Consider the following 25,297-nt stretch of genomic DNA (forward strand, 5'->3'; position numbering starts at 1 on the left):
TGGACGTAAGGTAGTTGTATCCCACAATATAATTACAAACTTTGTTTCTCCCAGTATGACGCTAGTCTTGTTTTTATAGTACCGACCGATTTGCAGGTAGCTCTCTGCTAGTCGGCATTGGGTAGCAGTAACAATTAAGAAATGACACACTTTATAGGTTATGTCTCACTCACAAATCTTAGTTAACTCGATTAATTTTCGATGTACATAGGATTTGTCGGATTTTTTCCATTTTTATTGGGTCCTGTGTCTCAGATATTGTAAGAGATACAAGAAATAAATTGTTGAAACGGCCTACCAAAATTAAACTCTGTGTATTTTTGTTTAGTTTCAATCATATAATGTAAATGTACAAAATTTAGAAAAATATGTATCTCAAAAACCACTAAAAATGTGGATATACTTGTTGAAAATTCTTCAAAAGCCTCGATATATTTAAGTATGTTGTACATTAAAATACCTCGAAACCCTTCTAAATAACTCTAATTACAACCAAATACGGCGAAAACCTCACTGTCAAAGAAAAATTCCTGGAAATACTTCAAATATCGTAAACACATCAACAGATCAAGGTCAATAACCGACGTCAAAGGACAATGTCAGGGGAGCAAAGGTCGATATTGTAGACACCCAGAATCATCGATATTCAACCCCTTGATCAGTGACACTGTGCCCGAAAAAGTGCCAAGCAAGATGTCGGTATAGACACTACAACTTATTGATTGCTCTGCCGGTAATTACATACTTATATCGCAGAAATTTAATGAATGGATAACTATACTTGGATTCTGAGTAACTGCACTACAATTTAAAGGATAAAGACAAAAATGCAAACGTTTAGCAAAAAGTTTTATAAAATATCACCAAATATAAACATTGTGCTGTTCTATAAATAATTGACAGTATTTGGACCAAGCTGGTAGATTTCCTTCCACAACTGCATCCTCTCTGGTTCAGGATTAACTTGATTGGTCAGTTCATTTCCAATGTCGATAAAATTAAGTTGTCCTTTTTCGGCTAGCTTCCATGTTATTCCAAGTTCCTTTTCGTCAGGCGTAGGATTTCCGTACTTGGCAAAGTTCGTCCACAGCTTCACAAACCTTCTTACTGATATATCCTCGATACTGCCTGGTTGAAATGGAGGAATAATATCATTTTTGAAGAGGTATCCTAAGTCGTCAACGTGACTCGCACCTAAAATATTCGCAGGTGTTATTTTAAATAAGATTATTAAAGAAAAGTTCCAGGAACATATCGAATAACCTTCAATTCAGGAAGACATAGTGTGGTGTCCACCAGCTATAACGAAGCTCCGCACTTTGCACGGCACCAGAGCCTCGCGCAGAACATTGCCGACTAATGGCCAGTATATTTGTATTCACTGAATGATTACGATGTTAACCATGAGTTCTTTTTATCATCTCCATTATCGGACGAAGATAAAGTTTCGTTAAATTTCAATTTAAAAATTTAGTCATTAAATAAAAATAGACAGTACATCTTCTTAATAAAAAGCGAAGTCACTATGGTGAGTTCCATAACCTTTATGAGGTTTTTGTCTGGTGCGGTGCTTCGTTATAGCCGTGAAGAGTGAAAATAAATTTCCTTTTCGTTATTTACCTGGATTAGTTAATTTTGTGTAAATCTTCATTATATTTAGTCCAGCATCTAAAGACATCCTATATACATAAACTGGACACCGCGATGTTTCTACGTGATTTTTCACTGATCCTATGATTGCTGCCACGAACATAGAGTCGGTAGTCATCTTAAAAAATATAAAAAAAATTAATTGTTACATTACAAAATATTTAAAGTACTATATTAAATGAATTAAATGAATCATTGTCACCAAGAGTTTTGTGAAAGGACCTTTTAAATATTGTGTTACTTAGAGTCTTAAACATTATATCAAATTTCTCAAAATCAGCAGCGATAGCAAACTAACGTTGCTTATCATTGTTAAAAAACTCAATACCTTAAGTTATATAAAATTAATTTGTCAACACCTATAATAATAGGTATAATAGGTCTATTCTGCAGCAGTTGAGGATTGATTTGAAACTATTTGGCGAATCGATTCGTGAACATGTACACTTATACACAATTATGTAACAACTTAAGTGGTCGAATGTATCTGATGGTTTGAAAACAGTTTGAAACTCATGCAGAAACAAACCTATAAAATTATTAGTTTTAATATCGAGGTAACGAGCAACATTCTATAACTTTTTTAAAGGTGACTAGTGGTGATTAGTGACAAATGTAATAACAACAAAACTATAAGCCTTAAATGATCGTTGTACGGTAAATATGGTAAATTTTAGTTGGGAATAAATACGCTCCTTAACTTACCACGTACGTATTGTCCACAAGATCAGGACCTTGAAAATAAGTTTTCTTTAACTTTTCACACACTTGTTTGCTAATATCGCTTCCGCTCTCCAATCCTATACGCCAAGGAATGGCGTCTTCCAAGTTTGGGGGATTCTTTTTGAATGGTAATCCCTTTGAGGCTGCCAAGAGAGGAAGCGCCGCTAGAAACATCCCTTCTCTTGTAGTGTAACCGAACATCAATGGAACTTGATTGTAATTTCCTGACTTGATTATGTCGATGGGGTTTTCTGTGATGAAAGCTGTGTTACTGGGCTTTTCGATAATGGGCGCAAAACATAGTTTGCTTGCCGGTTTCCTTGCCTAGAAAAATTGATTCGTAGTAATTAAGGATTTTTAATTTATAACAAAGATAATTTAGTACGAGTAATAATAATTAATAGTTTTTTATGAACAAAAATTAAGATTAAAATAACCATGCATAGAAAACTTGTTGTGAAATTAGAAAATACCGAGTATCGTCAAAATTGTAGGTTTCTTAGTATCTGTGACATATTTCAACCACTGGTTATCATATTTGTGCTCCCAAGTAGATAGTGATTCTGATAAGAGATAAAAATGTTGGTGTTAAAAAACTGCCTTCATGACTCAAAAATACTTGTCTGTGAAACAAAATGTAACATTATTACAGATCCGTAAAATACATTTGGAAATTTAAAAATATTACTCACTATTAAGGTGCCATTTCTGAATTAGATATCACAAAGTTTGAGCAACAGCACGTAATCTTCCTAATAAAGAATAATTTGAATTTGAAGATCAAACATTATTAAGGCAAATTGCCAAATAAAAGAAAATGTGTGTGAAAAATTTGGATATTTTAGGCCTACTGTGTCTAAAAATACTGAGGACTCAAATGTCATATAAAAATGTCAAAAGTTCAAAGACCGAATTTCAAAGGTAGAGGAAGCAAATGTGACATTGACTTTTAGACCTGTATCACAAACATTTTTTTGTTTCCAAAGCTGTCTTGAGGTAAATTGATATATTTTTCATTGCTTTTCGTATTTAATCATCAATTTTTGATGCAGCATTTGCGATATTATGGCAATTTTTGACACACTACATAAAAATACTGTCTTCCTTCTTTCGTTAATATTCGGACACAGACGCAAAACTTATATTTAACATACTTATTAACATATTTACCGCCTGAACCTTTCCTTGAGCCTCGCACAATAATTCTACAGGCATTTCCCTCAGTATATCCAAAGCCTCTTTGTCACTGCTTACATCATGACCTAACTCCTTTGCTAGGGCCACCATATCTGGCTTTCCCTCGGCGAAATCGTTGAAAGTTGTCCCGCTTTGCAATATCGCCCTATGAAATAGGCCCTTCGACCTAGGAGACAGCACATGGTAGTGCACCGAAGAACCTCCCGCGCTTTCTCCAAAAATCGTTACGTTATTGGGGTCGCCGTTGAAGTTTCTGATGTTTTCCTGCACCCATTGTAGGGCCAAGAGTTGGTCCTTTAGCCCAACATTTCCAGGCAACCCTAAAGTATCGTCGTCGGAACTTAGGAACCCCAAGGCACCCAGACGATAATTTGGTACTACAAGGACGATGTCCTGGGTTAGTAGGAATTCTGGTCCATACATGTCGGGTTTGTTCGATCCCAGTAAAAACCCTCCTCCGTGGATAAATACCATTACGGGTTTCAGCTCGGTCTTTGAGTCCGCAAGCTGGATAAACAAAGCTAATACTTTAATATTGTACCACTTAAGCCTCATTTACCGGTGATCATTTTTGTGATAGTTGTTATGATGACAACTATCCCAAAAACTATTCTCGTGGTAGTTCTGGCGACTATAACATCCTCCTTTATTTATTTCTCTAAATAACACTGACATAGTCCAAGCCAATAATAAATTGTAAAACTATACCAAGCTTGTCTTTAAAAAAGTACTTACTATATTTTGAAATTTTTTTGATAACTGCAATGTTTCATTTTTTTATAAATTATTATAGATTGTAAGATAATTTGAGAATAGCACTAGCATTGATGAAGATGAAAAACAGATGTGATCCCAAATTAGATCCTTGCAGCGCATCAGAAGTAGTTACAAATGTAAATGAAGAATATCTCTCATATTCTATAAATTATTTGTGATGACAAAATCCAAATTAATTTTCTCAATAAAACAATTTGAATACAAGCATTAACTTGACCCTGCTCAATATCAATTTTCTATTAAGATATTTATACAGATCTACACTAGTGTGAGTGAGCAGCATTAGCCCTACCATAAAATAAAGTAATTAATACTACCTGTTAGGTACTTACGCTTTTCGTAAAAACATTTAGATTCAGACAGTCCTCAGAACCACCAAGAGTTCTGAAAAACAGATCATATCCATAACAATTGTTGCCATCCTTCGTTGCATCCTTTATTCCATCCCATGGTTCGGCTGGTAAAGGATCCTGTGAGAAAATATACTATTATCCTTGTTTGTTTAATAATACAGTTTGACAATTTGTCAAACTTGATGAGAACACTAGATGGTGACACTTTAATCATATTTGTGTTTCTTGTAAATATATACTACATCTTATGATATTATACATAAATAAGCTCTTTAGTAATGATACGAGTATAAATATGTACTAAAGAAAAGAAACAAATTCTAACGATTCTTCAAGGATGATTGTGAATTTTTTTATCAGTTACTCAAGAACAGTTGAAGATATAGGCTTCCAACTTTGTATGCAGTTGTCTTTGTTGTTGTACTCATATGTAAAATTTAACATTTAGCTAGTAGTGTCGAAATTAGAAGGATTTTGACAGATTTTAAATGTTTTTTTATAACACTCAATTGATTACATGAGAAATTATTTTAATTACACTTTTCCCTTTTTTAAATATATTTTTATCGTTGTTCTTTGATCAACAATTTAATATGTGTTTGTTTCATGAAGTACCTATTGAAATATGTTTTAAATATTGATTCAATGTTACTATTTATAGCTCTGAAGAAAACTTTAAATAAAATCTAAACGTTGGCTTAGTCACATACATATACATACATTATTATACAGGGTGTCCCTGAAAAGGATGGACAACGCTTGACCACAGGTTTCTTGGATGAAAACAAGACTATTTAGCCTAACTTACCTATACATATACAAAAGTGCACGCCTACTGAGATATAGCCTTCCAAATATAGAACAGATAACGTAGTTTTTTTTCAAATAATTTGAAAACATTTTTCTTAGAAACTTCAAATTTGGTACACATATTTTTTTATATAAGGGCAATGTAAATGTAGAATTTGGTGAGAATACATATACAGCCTACAACATTTTTGTATGTACGCCAATGACGACAGAATTTATATTTTTAAAAATAAGCACTATTTTAGAAGATTTTTTGCCTCTTACAAAATTTTGATATCGTTTATGGATTTCGAGTAAAATTGGCATTTTTTACACATTAAATAATATAAAATCAGTTTAAGATAAATAGAACATTCTAGTACGAGGTGTCATATAACAGAAACAAATTCATAACAATAATTAAAAGGTTCTGTGTCAAGCTAGCTGTGATTTAATTTTAGCTTACTTTGTTTTTTATTGCAATTTATACTTTTGCTGAACAAACTGATATGTTAGTAGTTTTAGGTTATTGTGGAGGAAATTGTTGTGCTACTGTTCGAACATATGCTGAAAGATTTCCTAATCGAAAAACTCCAAATCACAAAACATTTGCTAATGCAGAGAGACGCCTTCGGGAAACAGGACGATTTTTACCTGTAACATTAAATCGTGGATAATGTACGGCCGGAATTATACAGCTGGAGGAACAAATTTTGAAAAGGGTCGAAGAAATTCGTCAAGTAAATAAAAGGCGTTTAGCGGCAGAGGTTGGCTTTCAAAAAGTTCCTTGAATAAAGTATTAAAAAACCAGTTATTACAGGTAGGTATTACACGTTATTAAAGGTCTAACAGGTGGATAGGTAGAGGAAATAATGCCCCTTTAAAATGGCCACCTCGATCCCCGGACCTAAACCCATGTAATTATTTCATTTGGGGAACGTTGAAAACCACAGTTTAAAATAACTTTTCAGTAAATACAGAAAACGAATATGAGAAAGAATGAATTAATGTTTTGAGAGGTAATGCACAATTATTGGATAATTTCTAATTTTTGAAGAACTAATGTTTGCATTTAAGAACAAGAAAATAACTTTGAGCATTTACTGTAATATTATTTTAATGTGATTACAAATATCAGTTTATTTAAAATGTTAATGGACTTTCTTACATTATTAGTTGATATTGTTTATTTAAGATAATAGTGTTGATTTTTATTTTATTGATTGATAATACTAATACTAAAAATATGTAGTTATTTTTTTTTAATGTGACGTTTTTTCATTAATATTCCCTGGTTTGAGTCTGCAGTTATAAATTATTTTTTATAAATCAGAATTTTTGCCTATATTTAATGTATAAAAAATGCGAATTTTACTCGAAATCCATAAACGATATCGAAATTTTGTAAGAGCAAAAAAATCTTCTAAAATAGTGCTTATTTTTAAAAATATCTGTCGTCATTGGCTTACACACAAAAAAGTTACGGGATAGCCAGTGGCGCACAGGCACTAGAAATAGAATATCCTGTATATGTATTCTCTCCAAATTCTATATTTACCTTGCCCTTATATAAAAAAATAAGTGTACCAAATTTGAAGTTTCTAAGAAAAATAGTTTTCAAATTATTTGAAAAAAGTAGATCTCTATATCTCTATATTTAGAAGGCTATATCTCAGTAGGCGTGCACATTTGTATATAGGTAAGTTAGGCTAAATAGTCTTATTTTCATCCAAGGAACCCGTGACCAAGCGATGTCCATCCTTTTCAGGGACACCCTGTATAAATAAACATAAGTTTTGTATCATATCGTCAATAATCAACTACTTTGATCAAGTTGTGAAAAAAGATTTCATATACTGACAGCACTATCTTTTATCAACATACTTTATCTTTAATCTGTGTAACACCTTCATTATTGAATTAAATGGAGTATCGCGTATTTGTTATTATCTTTGGTAGAACATAACAAAATTTATATAAAAATAGTCATCTACAAATAATATTTATTTAAAAATATTTTTTAACGAAAATAATATAACTTATTATGTTATCAAGTTATTGTTGATATTTCACACGCCCGTGAATCAAATGAAGGTTGATGTTAAAAGTAATTACCAGAGAGCGGACAATTTGTGTCTTTAACCTTGAACATAGATATGTCATTCATAAACCTAGATACATTACCCATGACGCAGTGGCGTGTCGGGTATGCATCGGAAATTTACGTGATAATTCACGAAAATTCCACGGTACATACATTTTTAGGCGTTATAAAATATTTAGAAAATCAGAAATTGTATACTACATATTTATTAAATAAAGTTCGGTTAAAAATAGTGTCGTTCTTTTAATTGGAAATTAGGAGTCAATGTAACGAATATCATCAGGCGACACACATGATAGAATACGCTCCATTCATAACAGGGCTGCAGTTTGAATTTTGACCAATAGGAATTCGATAAACGCAACCGATGTCGACGGATGGACTAGAGATGGGCGCGTGTGTCATTTCATTTCTTTAGAACTAAATTAACTTAATTATTTTCTCGTTATTTAACCGGTTCACATGATTTATGGATTTTAAATAAAGGGTACAAATCTTCGCGAGGATAATACGATATATTTGCTATACATAATAATTATACACAATACATTTTTGAACGCGTACACATCTCTACCAAAATTTGACCTATTCTTCGGGTTAAAGACACACATTGTCCGCTCTCTAGTAATTACCATGATAATTGTTTTTTGGTTCGATTCAATGATAAAAGAATGTAATGTAAGATAAGATTTATATCTATAATATGAGTAAAACAATAATTAAACTTTGATAAATCTAAGTTCCTATTTTTTTTTAATAATAAATCAGACCATTCATCTGTTTTTATATTTAATATGACATGATTTGCTTGTTGCAATTATTGTAAAAAAAAAACATATTATTCCATATATTAATTTTGTTGGAAATAATAGACGTTTCCTCTTGCGAGGATGATTAAATTCTAAATCAAATAACTTTTGGAAAAGACATAAGTGTCTTAATTTATTTATTGATGAATTCTGACTAATATTTAGCAAGAGCTGTTTTTGGTTTTTGTACCAGTCATTCAAAAAAGTAGAAGGTCTGGCATTATGGATTAAAACGTTAGGTGACATTGTTATAGCTACAAATATTGGCAAATCAGCCCCTTTATTTTTCAACGATTATTGTGAAATGTTTCTAAGGGTATAAATATAAAATAATAACTCAACATAACTGTGATGTGTTAATAAACTAATATGTAACATACAAAAAGCAACTTCTGTGTGATATTGAGAGAACATCTGTCTACATTTTTAAATAAAAAATTATTCCTTACCTTAAACCTCAGTTCTCCAAGTGGCGGCTTTGCGAAAGGCACCCCCAGGAACGAAATAATTCGCCCCCCATCAATGTCAGTGCCAAAGAAGCCTTTCAATCGGCCTTGTTTGGTTGCTACTATGGGCGCAACCATATTATTTGTTGCTGCTATTTAATACAATGTTTTTCCTCTAACACCTAAAACAGTTGAAATAATACTGCGGGGAAATTTACGAGCTGTGAAAACCTATATTTATCTCATTCAAATAAGGTGTTATCGGGCGTAGAACCACAAGCGTGAGGAGAAAGGGGGCAACGGAAACCGGTAATTTTTAAACAAATATAGATACAACGACGAAGTGCAACTTGACTACCTTGATTAGTTTTCGATACAGATGGTTCACTTTTTAATGATTTCTCTTACATATACAGGCTGTTCTGAAAAACACTAGAATAAATTCAGGGCCTGATAGAATTTCAAAAAATATTACAATTTGTTCCTATGACGCACTATGCCTGGTTATCCTCGAAAACGGGCAAATTTTACCACTTCTTACAAGAGCACGTTTTTTATTTAAAATAAAACATGCCAAGTGACCAAAAGCGACAAAATGATTAATCTCAAAAAAGTTATGGCCTAAAATGTTCCACGCGGAGTACTGCACTGAACACCCTGTATGATATAACCAAAAATTAATAACTTCAGAGCATTTAGCACCCCCAGAAATTCCACATAACAAAATTTCAGTTTATTCGGTCGAATTTTGTGGAAGATAGGGCCGAAACTAGATTCTAAAAAATTATTTTCAACGCACTGTATCTTGAAAACGAAAAAAGATACGCCCATGGTTCATAGGAACAAATTGTAATATTTTTTTAAATTCTATCAGGCCCTGAATTTATGCTAGTGTTTATTAGAACACCCTGTATATTTAATTGTTCTATACTTAGACACATGTAGAAAATTAAAACAAGTTGCTGCTTATAAGCGTAAAAATATAGTTTCTGGTTACTATACGCCATGCGATCGAACTCATGGTGAATGGTTGAATTATAAGATGATGACATACAGAATGTGATAGTATCCCAGCAACACCGTGCCAGAAAAACTTGCCAAACAAGGAAGGTGTCAATGTGGATAATACACATGGTAAACATTTATTGATAGCTCTGCCAATAACTCTTTATGACATACTTATATCACAGAAATGGAATGAACCAATAGAGATATTCTGTATGATTCAAGGAATAAAGACTAAAATGCAGATGTTTATTAAAAAGATTTATAAAATCTCAACAACGTTTTTGATGGACATATATAAACACTATGCTGTTCTATAAATAACTGGCAGTGTTTGGACAAAGCTGGTAGATTTCCTTCCACAACTGCATCCTCTCTGATTCAGGATTAACCTCACTGGTTAGTTCATTTCCAATGTCGATAAAATTAAGTTGTCCTGTTTCGACCGGTTTCCAAATTATTCCAAGTTCATTTTCGTCAGGCGTAGGATTCCCGTACTTGGCAAAGTTCGTCCACAGTTTCACAAACCTTCTTACTGATATATCCTCGATACTACCTGGTTCAAATGGAGGAATAATATCATTTTTGAAGAGGTATCCTAAGTCGTCAACGTGACACGCACCTAAAATATTCGCAGGTGTTATTTTAAATAAGACGATTAAAGCAATGTTCCAGGAACATATCGAATAACTTTTAATGTGACAGTAAGATACTGTGTGGCGTCCTATATTTTCTTCACTTAAAAGTCATTTATTAGGTACTTATGTACCTATATTTCGTTCAATATTTTTTTTTCAAAATTATTCTTTAATAATCCAGTGGTTCAATAATTTGTACGGTTACAACGAAGCCTCGCACTTTGCACGGCATCAGATTTTAGACCAAAACCTCGCACAGAGCATTGCCGACTAGTGACCGCATTGGCGCAGGGCATCTATCATTTAATTTTTTAAACCAAAATTTAACGTAACATCACCTTCGTTCTAGGGTGAAGATGATGAAGGTTTGGTGCCGTGCTAAATGCGGTGCTTCGTGCATAGCTCAGTCGGGTTGTCATTTAACCGGGAAAAAATTAGGGACCACAATTTTATTGTTCTAACCTTTAGGGGGGGTAGTGTAAATTCATAATCGCGACTGAATTCCACCCCTGCGTCAGCCGCCATCTTGAATTTAAGGAAAAATCGTTTTTGCTCAATATCTCGACCATTTTCAAATTTACAACAAAAATGGTAAGGACTTCAGTTGTTGCAAATGCGATTTCCTACAACTTCTTTTATTACATTACATTTTATCGTGCGATCGATATTAAGTTATTATCGAAGTTAAGGGGGAAAATAGTGACAAAGTATAATTATTGAATTATCTCGTTTGTTATTGACTCTACGACATAAATATACATAAACAAAGTTGGAAAGAATTATATTTTCTACAATTTTGATCGCTTTGATTTTTTCGCTACTACCAAAATTTAAGGTCCTACGGCTATGGCAAGCCTAACTAAACTCAAGGGATCAACATTCCATAGGCTTAACGTCTCCGCAAGCGTAGGACCTTAAATGTTGGTAGTAGCGAAAAGATCAAAGAGATCAAAATTGTAGAAAATATAATTCTTTCCAACTTTGTTGATGTATATTTATGTCGTAGAGTCAATAACAAACGAGATAATTCAATAATTAGACTTTGTCAGCATTTTCCCCCTTAACTTGAAAAATATCGATCGCACGATAAAATTTGTAAAGAAAGAAGTTGTAGAAAATCGCATTTGCAACAAGTCCTTACCATTTTTGTTGTAAAGTTGAAAATTGGCGAGATATTGAGCAAAAACGATTTTTCCTTAAATTCAAGATGGCGGCTGACGCAGATGTGGAATTCAGTCGCGATTCTGAATTTACACTACTATTGACCCCCCCCCTAAAGGTTAGAACAATAAAATTATGGTCCCTAATTTTTTCCCGGTTAAGCCCTTTTTTTGTCTAACCCGACTGGAGTAGCAGTCTATAATTGTAAGAATAAAAATAAATTGGTTTTTCGTTGTCTACCTGGTTCAGTTAATTTTGTGTAAACCTTCATTAAATTTAGTCCAGCTTCTAAAGACATCCTGTATATAAAAATTGGACACCGCGATGTTTCCACGTGATTTTTCACTGTTGCCATAGTTGGTGCCACGAACATGGCGTCGGTAATCATCTTAAAAAAATTAAAAAAATTAATATTGTTGCATTACAAAATATTTATAGTTGTTAGCAGTTCAATGTAATTTTTTGTATGTCATGTCGTGTGTTGACCACAGTTTATGTCACTTTTTTTCAAAGTAGGAAACTGTATCGACAATTGTTGCAATATTTTATTTGACATTGATTTTGATCTTTAGTACTAATTTCAGTGAAAAATCCAATACGGAGCTTTATTGAGCTAGGTACTTCTAATAATAAATTATCGTATATACAGGGTGTTCCTAAATACGTGTCGCAACGGAAAACTGTATATTCCTCTTGAAAAAAGAAACATTCTTTTCCTCTTCCATTTTTCTCTCCGGGTTTTCGTTTTCGAGATACACGGTGTCAAAACTTTCATTTTTTTACATTTTTTTGCCAATATCTTAGGAACCGTTTGAACTACAGGATTGTGTTTTTGTACACGCATTACCACTATTAATAGCTACTTTTTCGCACCCTTTTCGAATTCATTGAACGTGGCAGTGGTGGAGATTTTAAGGTTCGACAAAGTTTTTCTTCCCTAACTTTTACGCCACTGGAAGAATTGACATGTGACAGCAAATTCTGAAGAGCCAATGAATTTTACACAAAAAGAGTTCTCTTGGTTCATTGCTCTAAAGTCAACCGTTTTCAAGAAAAAAGACTTTTAATGAACAAAAACAAACAGTTTGCTAACGTTTCGAAAATCTTTTGTAATTCAAAAGATAGGTAGGAATATGTAACAATTTTAACGAAATTTAACAACATTTGCAACAAGTAGCTATTAATAGTGGTAATGTATGTACAAAAGCTCAGTCCTGTAGTTCAAAAGGTTCCTAAGATATTGGCAAAAATCTGAAAAAAAGTTTTGACACCGTGTATTTCGAAAACAAAAGCCCGCCCGAAGAGAAAAATGGAAGAGGAAAAAAATGTTTCTCTTTTCAAGAGGAATTTACAGTTTTCCGTTGCGACACTTATTTAGGAACATCCTGTATGTACATAACCTGACATTATGTAGCAAGATTTTTACTTGCTTTGGTTACCATCCAGTATTTCAATATTTCAGTAGAGCGATTGACTATATTTTGCCCCCCCCCCTCCCTCTTAACTTTTTTGATTTTAGAGTTATAAAAAATGTGGAATATAAAAGTTGCACGATTTTTTATGAAGTTTTCGAAAATGGTAGTAGAACAATAAATGAAGCCCAAACAAAATGATCGCGGATGTTAATTTAAATGGAACACCCTATATATTTTTACATATTTGGATAGAACGTTTCCTGTCGAGCATAGTCATATCACAAAAGTGAGATACTATTAAAAAAAGAAAAGAAGGATTTTTATTAAGAAACACCTCTTTCAGGCATTTCTGCCTTTTTTACAGAATTATTTATAATATACAGAGTGTTAACGAAGTAAGTACTCAAAATTTGGGAGTGGGTAAAACATGTCGAAATATGATGAAAACCTTAGTCTAATTTTTGTCAGTGGCGGCCCCTAAGGGAGATACAATCCTTGAAGGGGTAACCCAGGAAACAATTTTTATTGCATAACTTTAAAAGGGTTTAATATTAAATCACGAAATTTTGGTGTTGTATTACCATTTATATGCTTAATAATCGGTATAATATACAAATCAAAACTTGCTACAGGGGCGTATGGAAATGCGGTACCATGAAGCAAATTCTACAATTTTTTTTGTACCCAATTTTTTCTTGTTCCTGAACCGAAAATATGAAAATTTATGATATTTTGCATAAAAAAGGTACTCTTGTTAGATTTCAATAGCATGAGCCGTTTTCTAGTAAAATCCATTTCAATAATTCATTACGTGTTCGAAAATTCCTGCTGCCAAATAAATATATCAAATTGTGCCATGAGAAAATTACAATTTATGACACTTAACAGAGGTGTCAAGTATATGTTAATTACTGATTAGATTACCTACTCAAAATTGCAATCTGAGAAATTTGAATATAAGTACTGTGATTAACATAGAAGAAACTAAATTATTAGGGCTACTAGTACAGACACAGAGGAGCGTGATGTCAGTAGAGTCCTATGGCATAAATTTTCCGCGGCAACAAATACAATATTTTGCTCCAGCCTCATTCATGGAGTTTAAATATCTTCAAAATGGCAACTTGGAAGCTGCAGAATTTATAGGAGGCTTAGTAACCCCGAAGGAAAAGTGCGTATAAATAAGCATAAAGTCGATGCTGTCAAGAAGTTATTGAAATATATCTCAGAATCAAATGAACAGCATAAACTTTTTTATGAAGCTCATCTTACATGGCCCACAAATTTGGAAGAAGATATTATTTAGATAATTAGTTGAAATAATAATATATTTTGTCATTATTAAACCTGTTCTGAAAGTAATAATAATAATTATTATTTAAGTTTATTTTTAATTATAGCAGTTAGGTTTTAAAAGGAACTAACTCCACAACTGTTTTTTAATATATTTAAAAAAAAACATAAAAGAATAAATTAAACATTATATAAATATTATCCCACATATATTTGCTTTCAATCTATCATAATAATATTTTATTCTAAATTTAAATCTAGCTCTAGTTTAGTTTTTTGTAATTTCCTAACATTTTGGTTTTTTGGAGTTAATTCCTTTTAAGGTGACCATGAAATTTCTGACGTTTTCAGGTACTGAAATCTTGAAAACGTGTAAAACAAAATTAAGCACAAAAATAAAACCCTTGATGTTCTGTTTAATTCATTGTTACCATTTAAATTTACTCAAATAAAATAATAACTAAAAAAAAGCGTTTGTAAAACATATGTTCGCTGTTAACCCCACATTTTAAGAATTATTTTCACGTAATAAATAAAAGTAAACAATTTTATATGTAGGACTAAGCAAGTCAATGTTATAAGAATATTTACATGTGGAGTTATATGGAGTTTAAGGTGTCAGTACTTAAATCGATGTGTCGATCTGCCCGGGCTTCGAATCCCGCGGCCGGTAGACCGTAGATTAGCTATTCTTGTACGGAGGATTGGTACCCTCTGTGCAGGTATGGTAGGGTGGAAGAATGTTGGCTTGGGTCAATGTGAGAGATTGACACCGGTTGGCATTTGACCACCCCCCTAATTAATGAGGTTTTCCAGGTTTCCCTCATTCCTGCACTGAATGGTGGTTAGGGCCTACCAACATAAGTCGTTCCTGGGCGTAAATGCGGCCTGCGTAATTATAATATGCCGCCACCTCTCCCGCACAAGTCCGACTTCTGGGCTAATTCTCGTAGTTAGAATGAGGAGTAGAGATATTATTATTATTTGTCTTTGCGGAAAACACTATTTAAAAAAAATGGTGCCCTTAACACTCAACAATTCAATTATTGAAATGGATTTTATTAGAAAACGGCTCATGGTATTAAAATCTAACAAGAGTACCTTTTCTATGAAAAGTATGACAAATTTTCATATTTTCGGTTCAGGGACTAGAAAAAACTACGTACAAAAAAAATTGTAAAATTTGCCCCATTGTCCCGCATTTTCTCACGACCCTGTAGCAAATTTTGATTTGTATGTTCTACCGATTATTATTAAGCATGTAAATGGCAATACAACCCCAAAATTTCGCTATTTAATATTAAACCGTTTAGAAGTTATGCAATAAAAACTGTTTCCTGAGTTACCCCTTCAAGGGGCTGTATCTCCCTTAGGGGCCGCCACTGACAAAAACTCTACTAAGGTTTTCATCATATTTCGACATGTTTTACACACTCTTAAATTTTGAGTACTTATTTCGTTATTATTTTGACATATCGGACATTGATACGGTTCAAAATGCGTATAGGTATTTTCCTAAATCTCACTATAAGCCATGGGAGACCTAATTACTTATGGAAAATGTTAAAATGACTTACACAGAAGTAGACAATTGAAATATTATAAGAATTATAATAGAGTAAAATTATTCTCCATGCTTCTATTGGTTACCACAGTTACCCTTTAACTTGAACTAACGACGCATGTCCATCTCATATTTGTAAATGTAGTCTTGTTCTGTATTATCGTCATTATCATCGTCATAAAGTTAAATAAATTGGTTAGTTTCAGGTTAGGAATTAATTTAGAGATTTTTTTTTAGTTTGACAAGACAGAAAGGAAGTAACTTTCTTTTTAAAGTAGAAGAATTTTGTTATTTACAATTTTAATTATTATTAGTCACATTAAATAACATTTATTAAACGACAACAGGATGAATGTGGTACAAATGTGATACTACTCATAACAATAACTTTAAAACGAAGAGTACCATCGATGACATGAAATACATTAAATGAATAATCATTGTCACCAAGTTTTATAAAAGGACTTTTTAAATATTGTGTTACTTTGAGTCCCGATTAAGGCTTGATTAACTAATCAGGCGATTAGACTGTGATTATATGTACATTTTAAAATAAATCAGTATTATGTACAGTCTAATCGCCTGATAAGTTAATCAAGCTTTAACCGAGACTCAAAGTACCGGGCAACTTCTTTGAAAGACTACTGATGATTAGTGACAAATGTAACAATAACAAAACTATAAGACTTAAATTATCGCTGCGTGGTAAGTATGGTAACAGGAAATTTCAATTGGGAGTAAACAGGCTGTTAACTTACCAAGTACTTATTGTCGGCAAGATCAGGACGATCAAAATAAGTTTCCTTTAACTTTTCACATACTTGTTTGCTAATATCGCTCCCACGCTGCAAGCCTATGTAGTGAGGAATGGTGTCTTCCAAGTTTGGCAGACCTACTGTGAATGGTAACTTCCGTGAGGTTACCAGGACAGTCCACGCAGGTAGAAACAGCCCTTCTCCTGAGTTATAACCGATGATTAATGGAACTTGATTGTAATTTCCAGACATGAGTATGTCTATCGGCTCTTCCGTGATAAAAGCTGTGTCACTGGGCTTTTCGATAATAGGTCCGAAACATGGTTTGCTTGACAGACCTCCTACCTAAAAAATTGTTCGTACTAACAATTATTAACTAATTGCAAAGATAATTTAGTAGGAGTTATAGTTAATTTTACATTTTTATCTGTCTTTTATGTTTTTATGTATACAGGGTGTGGCGTGTATAGTCTATAAAAATTAAACTACAGCTTTCTGATGACATTTGTAACAGAAAAGGGTTATACGAAAAAGTTTTATCTTCGCGGTGTTTTTTTGGAAATTAAAGTTCATTTATTCAACGAAAATGAAGGCCTACCCTGTGTTATTTATTAAAATCTTTGGAAATGTTTTTATGCCACCCGAGACGCAACCTTATAATTTAAGTCGGTATAATCTAATACTAGTAATATTAAAAGAAGGTTAGGTTACATTGTCAAAAAATGTGTGCAGTCAACTGATTTTGTATTTGTATTGAATTCATTATTCACTTAATTATTAAATATAAAAAATAGGAATAGCGAGCCGATTACATTAAAAATGAGGATCTTATTTCTTACTTTGCTTAATTTTTTAGTTTGAGCGCAAACTAATTTTACAATGAACCGAGAAAACAATGCATTTACTATTTCCGAATATGTCGATATGGTATTATTATATGGTTCAGCCGGAGAAAATGCGCTCGCGGTGACTAGGTTGTACCGGGAACGATGGCCACAACGTCACCCCCCATGTGCAAACACAATCCTACAGTGCGTTCAGCGGCTGCGAGATACGGGAAGTATTATTCCTCGAGGAGAAGGCCGTGGTCAGCAAGTGAACCTTAATGTTGAAGAGGCAGTGTGGGAAAATCTTGACCCCACAATTAGTACTCGACGACTCGCCCTCATCTAGTGCCGTACAACGCACCTTAAGGCGCCAGCTGTTGCACCCCTATCATCTGCAAACAGTTCAACAGATTTTACTCCAGGATTGTGATCAACGAATGCGTTTTTGAAGATGGTTTTTACAGCAATGTGCCAATCAAGGATGCCAATTAAGTATACTTGAAGCGGCTGACACAATTACAACATTTTCTCTAGAAATGGTAAGTTTTATTTCATTTTGTTCCATATTTAAATGGAGTATTAGTGCACGCAGTTGGCAACTACAGATGCTTGTAGTAACAACAATGCATTTAAGATAGCAATTACTATTAATTATTATAATAAGAAAATATCAGTTTTGATTTTAAATATCTATAATTTACGAAAAAAAAACGCAAAAATAGAACTTTTTCGTCTACGACTTTTCTATTACAAATATCGTTAGGAAGCTGTAGTTTAATTTTTATAGATTATACACGACACACTATATATAGAGTGAACCTTAAATAAGTTTAAATATATTTTAAATAATTGTAAAGTTTATGAAGTATAAAATGTAATTAATCAAAAAGGTTAATAAAAAAGTTAAAATTTGAAATAGCCCTGTATGATTTTTTAATAGAAAGCTTATTACTGTGTCGTTTATTAGAAAGACTATTGGGAATTAGAAGCAATACAAGAGTTTACAAAATACGTTATCATCAAAATTATAAGAGTTTATTGTATTTGTGACACATTTTTGCAACCGAACTATTTATACTCCCGATTAGGTTAAACAATTTATAAGAGACAAAAATGTTATTGTTAAAAAATGGTCTTTCGTGGGTCAAATATTGTCTGTGAAACAAAGTGTGACATGATTTCAGGTCCGTAAAATCTAGCCTCGAAAATATAAAATTATCTGATATTATTCACTGGTAGATCACCATTTCGGAATATATTGGTGTTCTATGCCTCAAAATACCCCCAAACCTCAAAATATGTTAAAATACCTGGAATTACTTCAAAATAGTAAACTTTAAAATATCGAGTAAATAAATAAGAAGTTCAAAGACCGAAAGTAGAAGGTCAATATTCTTAGGCACCAGGATGACATTGACCTTTGGTGCAGTGCCAGTAACATTTTGTTGTTTCCAAAACTGTCTTAAAGTATTCTGTTTTATTTTCTAATGGTTTTTAGTTATTTAGTAACTCGTAAAGGTAACTTGAAGTATTTCCTCTTATTCTTAAACATTTTTGACACAAAACTTATATTTAACATACTTATTAATATATTTACCCCTTGAACCCTTCCTTGAGCCTGGTATAGTAATTCTACAGGCACTTGCCTCAGTATATCCAACGCCTCTTTGTCACTGCTTACATCATGACCTAACACCTTTGCTAGGGCTACCATCATATGCTGTGCCTTGCCGAAAAAGTTCATCAAAGCTGTCCCGCTTTGCAATATCGCCCTGTGAAATAGTCCCTTCATTCTGGAATATAGAATCAGGTAGTGCACCGAAAGTGACCCTGCGCTTTCTCCGAAAATCGTCACGTTATTGGGATCGCCGTTGAAATTTCTGATGTTTTCCTGCACCCACTGAAGGGCCATGATTTGGTCTTTTAGCCCAGCATTTCCCGGCACCCCTAGAGTATCGTCGTCGGAACATAGGAACCCCAAGACACCCAGACGATAGTTAGGTACTACAAGGACGATGTCCTGGGTCAGTAGGAATTCTGGTCCGTACATGTCGGTTTTGTTCGATCCCGTAAAAAAACCTCCACCGTAGATAAAAACCATCACGGGTTTCAGCTCGGTCTTTGAATCGGTAAGCTGGATAAACAAAGTTAATACTTTAATATTGTACTACTTAAGCCTCAGTTACGTGGTGTTCGTTTTTGTGATAGTTGCTATGATGATAACTATCACAAAAACTATCATCGGGTAACTTGGTAGTTGCTATCACTTTTATTTGACTATATACTCTTTTAAGATTATGTTGGTCTCAATTTTGTGTTAACATAATACAGATCTACACAAGTATGATTGTGCACCATCTGCCCTACTATAAAATAAATAAATTATGACCGTTTGCACCGTTAAGTTAATAAGCATTTTGTATTGCACCATACGTTAAGATCTTCTTAAGTATGGAAACAGATTCTTAAATTTAAGCCTCAGTTTGACAGCGATTTATGAAGTTCTTTATTCAAACATATATCGACAGTTAGAACATGAAATTTCGAGTTTAAATTAAAAATTTGGAGTTGGAAGTTGAAATTTAGTTTTAAACGAGAAATTTTGAGAATGAATTTAAAATATTTGAGTTTGAACGTAATATTGAGAGTTAGAACACGAAATGTCCAGTTTGAATTCAAAATTTGGAGTTTGAAGTGTAAAATTTTGAGGTTGAATTTGAAATTTTAAGTTTGAACTCGATATCGATAGTTAGAAAATGAAATATCCAGTTTAAATTCAAAATTTGGAGTTGGAAGTTGAAATTTAGTTTTAAATGAGAAGTGTTGAGAATGAATTTAAAATATTTGAGTTTGAACGTAATATTGAGAGTTAGAACACGAAATGTCCAGTTTGAATTCAAAATTTGGAGTTTGAAGTGTAAAATTTTGAGGTTGAATTTGAAATTTTAAGTTTGAACTCGATATCGATAGTTAGAAAATGAAATATCCAGTTTAAATTCAAAATTTGGAGTTGGAAGTTGAAATTTAGTTTTAAATGAGAAGTGTTGAGAATGAATTTAAAATATTTGAGTTTGAACGTAATATTGAGAGTTAGAACACGAAATGTCCAGTTTGAATTCAAAATTTGGAGTTTGAAGTGTAAAATTTTGAGGTTGAATTTGAAATTTTAAGTTTGAACTCGATATCGATAGTTAGAAAATGAAATATCCAGTTTAAATTCAAAATTTGGAGTTGGAAGTTGAAATTTAGTTTTAAATGAGAAGTGTTGAGAATGAATTTAAAATATTTGAGTTTGAACGTAATATTGAGAGTTAGAACACGAAATGTCCAGTTTGAATTCAAAATTTGGAGTTTGAAGTGTAAAATTTTGAGGTTGAATTTGAAATTTTAAGTTTGAACTCGATATCGATAGTTAGAAAATGAAATATCCAGTTTAAATTCAAAATTTGGAGTTGGAAGTTGAAATTTAGTTTTAAATGAGAAGTGTTGAGAATGAATTTAAAATATTTGAGTTTGAACGTAATATTGAGAGTTAGAACACGAAATGTCCAGTTTGAATTCAAAATTTGGAGTTTGAAGTGTAAAATTTTGAGGTTGAATTTGAAATTTTAAGTTTGAACTCGATATCGATAGTTAGAAAATGAAATATCCAGTTTAAATTCAAAATTTGGAGTTGGAAGTTGAAATTTAGTTTTAAATGAGAAGTGTTGAGAATGAATTTAAAATATTTGAGTTTGAACGTAATATTGAGAGTTAGAACACGAAATGTCCAGTTTGAATTCAAAATTTGGAGTTTGAAGTGTAAAATTTTGAGGTTGAATTTGAAATTTTAAGTTTGAACTCGATATCGAGATTTAGAACATGAAATTTCCAGTTTAAATTCAAAATTTGTAGTTGCAACGTGAAATTGAGAGTTTACAATATGGAATTTTGAGATTTAATTTGAAATTTTTGGTTTCAACTAGATGTTGAAAGTTGTTGTCGAGTTTGATTTCAAAGCTTGGAGTTTGAAACGTCAAATTTTGAGTTGAATTCAAAATTTTAAGTTTGAATTCGATATCAACGCTTAGAACATGAAATTTCGAGTTTAAAATTCAATATTTGGAGTTGGAACTTGAAATTGAGAGTTTTAAATGAAAAATTTTAAGAGTGAACGTGATATTGAGAGTTAGAACACAAAATATCGAGTTTCAATTCAAATTTTGGAGTTTGAAATGTGAAATTTTGAGGTTGAATTTTAAAATTTATGTTTGAACTCGATATCGAGAGTTAGAACATGAAATTTCCAGTTTAAATCCAAAATTTGGAGTTACAACGTAAAATTGAGAGTTTGCAACATGGAATTTTGCGATTTAATTTGATATTTTGAGTTTCAACTTGACGTTGAGAGTTGGAACATGAAATTTCGAGTTTGAATAGAAAATTTTGAGGCTGATTTTCATAAGTCCGTGTAACAAACTGAAGAAAATCAGAAAGAACTAAAATACCTAACATAAATTAATGAAAGTTCCTAGATTTCTGCGTTGTTGCCAATACATAGACGTACTTTGCTAAGTATAGTTTATGATCCGTTGGTGTAATGCTCTAAAAAAAATAAGTATAACTTAATTTTAAGAACAACTTTATTAAGTTGTTCTTAGGATAATGTCGGTGCAAACGGGGATTAACGTTACCTGTTAAGTACTTACGCTTTTCGTAAAAACATTTAGATTCAAACAGTCCTCAGAACCGCCAAAGGATCTGAACAATAGATCATGTCCATAACAGTTGTCACCATCCTTCGTTGCATCCTTTATTCCATCCCATGGTTCGGCTGGTAAAGGATCCTGTGAGAAAATATACTGTTAGTCTTTTTTGTATAATAATACAGTTTAAGAACTTGTCAAACTTTATTTCGGAAAGTACTGAATCAGAAAATTTGGCAACCTAGCAAAGGTAGTAGGGCCAACACAGCTAAAGTATTTAGAACTGTATGGCACATCCGGTTATACCGAAAGTCAACATTAACTTTCTTAGATTAAATGGGACTCCCTATATATTATTGCATTTTCGGATTCTATGTGAAATTTTACTTTCACTTTATTAAATATTCCCTATACCTAGGAGTTATAGATTTTGAAATTAATTTTTAAAGAAAACATTTGACAGATGCAAGGGTTCGCGGAGATGCTAGTAACTCTTTTCAGGCTAATGAACTCTGCTATCAGGTTATTGCTAATTTTTCTCACGCTCATGAACAGTTAATGGAAAAAAAGAAGGTTAAGGTTAAACGTAACTGCCATAATAACTGTTTCTTTTTGTTATCCTTCATTCCACTGATAAAGATAAGTTGATTACTTTCCATTTTATATCTAACATTTAAGTATAACAGTTGAACTTCGATATAATCATGAGACTATTACTTTTTATAACAAATCGGCCCATTCAGTTGATTTGTTATTTAATATGACATACTTGCTTGTTACAATTACTTGCAAAAAAAACAAATTACACCATTTATTAATTTTGGTAGAAATAATAGACGTTTCCTCCTTCGAGGATGATTAAATTATAAATCAAATAACTTTTAGAAAAGATGTAAGTATTTTAATTTATTTATTGATGTATTTCGACTAATCCTGCTTTAAGTTCAGATATAGGTAATAATATTTGGTGCAGATATATCGTCGCAAGAGAAACCGTTTGTTTATTGTTGATGAAATAGAATGTTAGAATGTTTTTATAGCTACAAATTGTGGCAAATCAGTCCCTTTATATAAAACGATTATTGTGAAATATGTTACTAAGGTTATAAATATAAAATAATAGGGTCCTTGCCCCAGCATAACTCTGATTCTGTTAATAGTCTTTCAAGAAGTATCTTCTGCGCGATGTCATAAGAATAGTAAATAGTTCTAAATATTGCGAGAATTTCTGCGTACATTTTTAATAAAAAAAATTTCCCTACCTTAAACCTCAATTCTCCAAGTGGCGGCTTGGCAAACGGCACCCCAAGGAACGAAATAATTGGTCCCCCATCAATGTCAGTGCCAATGAAGCCTTTCAATTGGCCCTGTTTGGTTGAAACTATCGGTTCAGCCATATAATTTGTTGGTGTTACTCAATAAAATGTTTTATCTGTTACACCTGTTGAAATAACACTGTCGTGGTTATTTACGAGCTGCCAAAGCACATATTTATCTCGTCTCAGTTGTTATCGCAAGTAGATACCATAAGCGTGAGTGGGCAATTAATTGGAATATTAATTCAACGACGAAGTGCATGTTGCATACCTTGATTGGTTTACAATACAGATGATTTCTAATTTCGGTTTTTTCAACTGAATTTAAAGATTTGAGACCTATTCCTGTGTTGCCCATATTATCTAAAGTTTTGGAGAGAGTAATGGATAATCAAATTCGAAATCATCTTAACAATAACGAAATAGTTCCAGTGTTCCAGTCGTTAGGAAAAATCACAGTTGTTTAACTGCTCTTCTTCACATAACTGATGAGATTATAGGTCAGATTGACAGGCTGAATAATAGGTCATGCCCATAACAATTGTTGCCGTCCTTCGTTGCATCCTTTATCCCATGCCATGGATTGGCTGGTAATGGATCCTGGAAAATATAACTTTAGCGTGTTTGGTAGCACTAGATGGCGATACTTTCGTCGTCCTTGTCTTTTTTGTAAAATTCTCTATACATATTATATCTAATTATATTGTATAAATAAGCTCTTGCTGGTCTTGAAATGCCATAAATGTGTCTTAGAAAAAAAAAACAAAATTCTAGCGGTTCTTCAAGGATGATTGTGAATTTTTTTGTCAATTACTCAAGAACAGTGGAAGATTAGGTTTCAAACTTTGTGCAGTGCGATTTTCTCATAATATGTAAAATTAAAAATTTGATCAGCATTGTCGGAATTAAAGGGATTTTGAGAGATTTTAAATGTCTCTCTATCACTTCTTATTTTTCATTTATTATATATAGTTAAATTTCTGCAATTCTCTATGAATACCTATTATAAACTAATGCAAAAAATTAAAGGGTCAAAAGAATTTCCGAAATTTTTTCGAGATTTTTGACAGGTGAAAAATGGTAACAGGAATTAAAAAACAGCATTTTCAAGCTCTAAGATTCTAGTTTTTAGATCCTTCGGTCGAAATTTTTTAGGAGCTACGGTTATCAAGCAATTCTAAGAAATAGTGCGACAAAATAATTTTGCAATTTTTTTTTCTTCCGAGTCCATGGACTTTAATATTATAAATTACCCTTTTTTCCTGTTTTTTAAAATTCGTATAAAAGATGAAAAAAATTTTTTTTCCGAAAAGTTGCGGCAGCATGGTATAGGAAATTTAGTCCAGTTTTCGAAACTCCCTTCAATTCTCTGTACGACCATTTGTCGTCGAGATATCGATGATTGAAGACAAACTGATCCTTTTCCATATTTCGATGAAAAATGGTCGTATCGAAATTTAAAAAAAAAGGAAATTGAAACTGAATACACAAGCTACCTGGTCTATGCCATGGCTTAGCTGAATAAAATTTTTCCAAGTCCGTGGATTCAGAAGAGAAAAAAATTTGCAAAATTTTTTTGCCGCGCTATTTCTTAGAATTGCTTGATAACCGTAGCTCCTAAAAAATTTCGAACGAAAGATCTAAAAACTAGAATCTTAGAGCTTCAAAATGCTTTTTTTTAATTCCCGTTACAACCATTTTTCATCTAGATACAGTCGGTCAAAAATCACGTACAAATTTCGGAAATTCTTACACAATATTCTAAATTTTGCATAAATTTTTTTTTCGAG

The 25,297-nt window shown here is 32.5% G+C and overlaps 2 protein-coding genes across 2 annotated transcripts; both read right to left on the minus strand.

The window, feature by feature from the left end:
• Positions 1-842: 842 nt before the first annotated feature.
• On the minus strand, positions 843-9,062 carry LOC108914069 (juvenile hormone esterase-like). The gene is made up of 6 exons (XM_018719774.2): positions 8,852-9,062; positions 4,680-4,817; positions 3,544-4,077; positions 2,356-2,697; positions 1,621-1,768; positions 843-1,194 (listed from the first exon to the last, which is right to left on the minus strand). Exons 1-6 carry the CDS (start codon positions 8,984-8,986, stop codon positions 887-889), a joined length of 1,605 nt encoding a protein of 534 aa, XP_018575290.1. The 5' UTR covers positions 8,987-9,062; the 3' UTR covers positions 843-886.
• A 1,026-nt stretch (positions 9,063-10,088) lies between these two features.
• On the minus strand, positions 10,089-23,647 carry LOC108914079 (juvenile hormone esterase-like). Its single transcript, XM_018719786.2, has 6 exons — positions 23,454-23,647; positions 22,195-22,332; positions 19,104-19,640; positions 16,683-17,024; positions 11,893-12,040; positions 10,089-10,475 (listed from the first exon to the last, which is right to left on the minus strand). Exons 1-6 carry the CDS (start codon positions 23,586-23,588, stop codon positions 10,168-10,170), a joined length of 1,608 nt encoding a protein of 535 aa, XP_018575302.1. The 5' UTR covers positions 23,589-23,647; the 3' UTR covers positions 10,089-10,167.
• Between the last annotated feature and the right edge of the window lie 1,650 nt (positions 23,648-25,297).

This window comes from Anoplophora glabripennis, unplaced genomic scaffold (assembly GCF_000390285.2).
Source record: "Anoplophora glabripennis isolate ALB-LARVAE unplaced genomic scaffold, Agla_2.0 scaffold16, whole genome shotgun sequence".
Lineage (NCBI taxonomy): Eukaryota > Metazoa > Arthropoda > Insecta > Coleoptera > Cerambycidae > Anoplophora > Anoplophora glabripennis.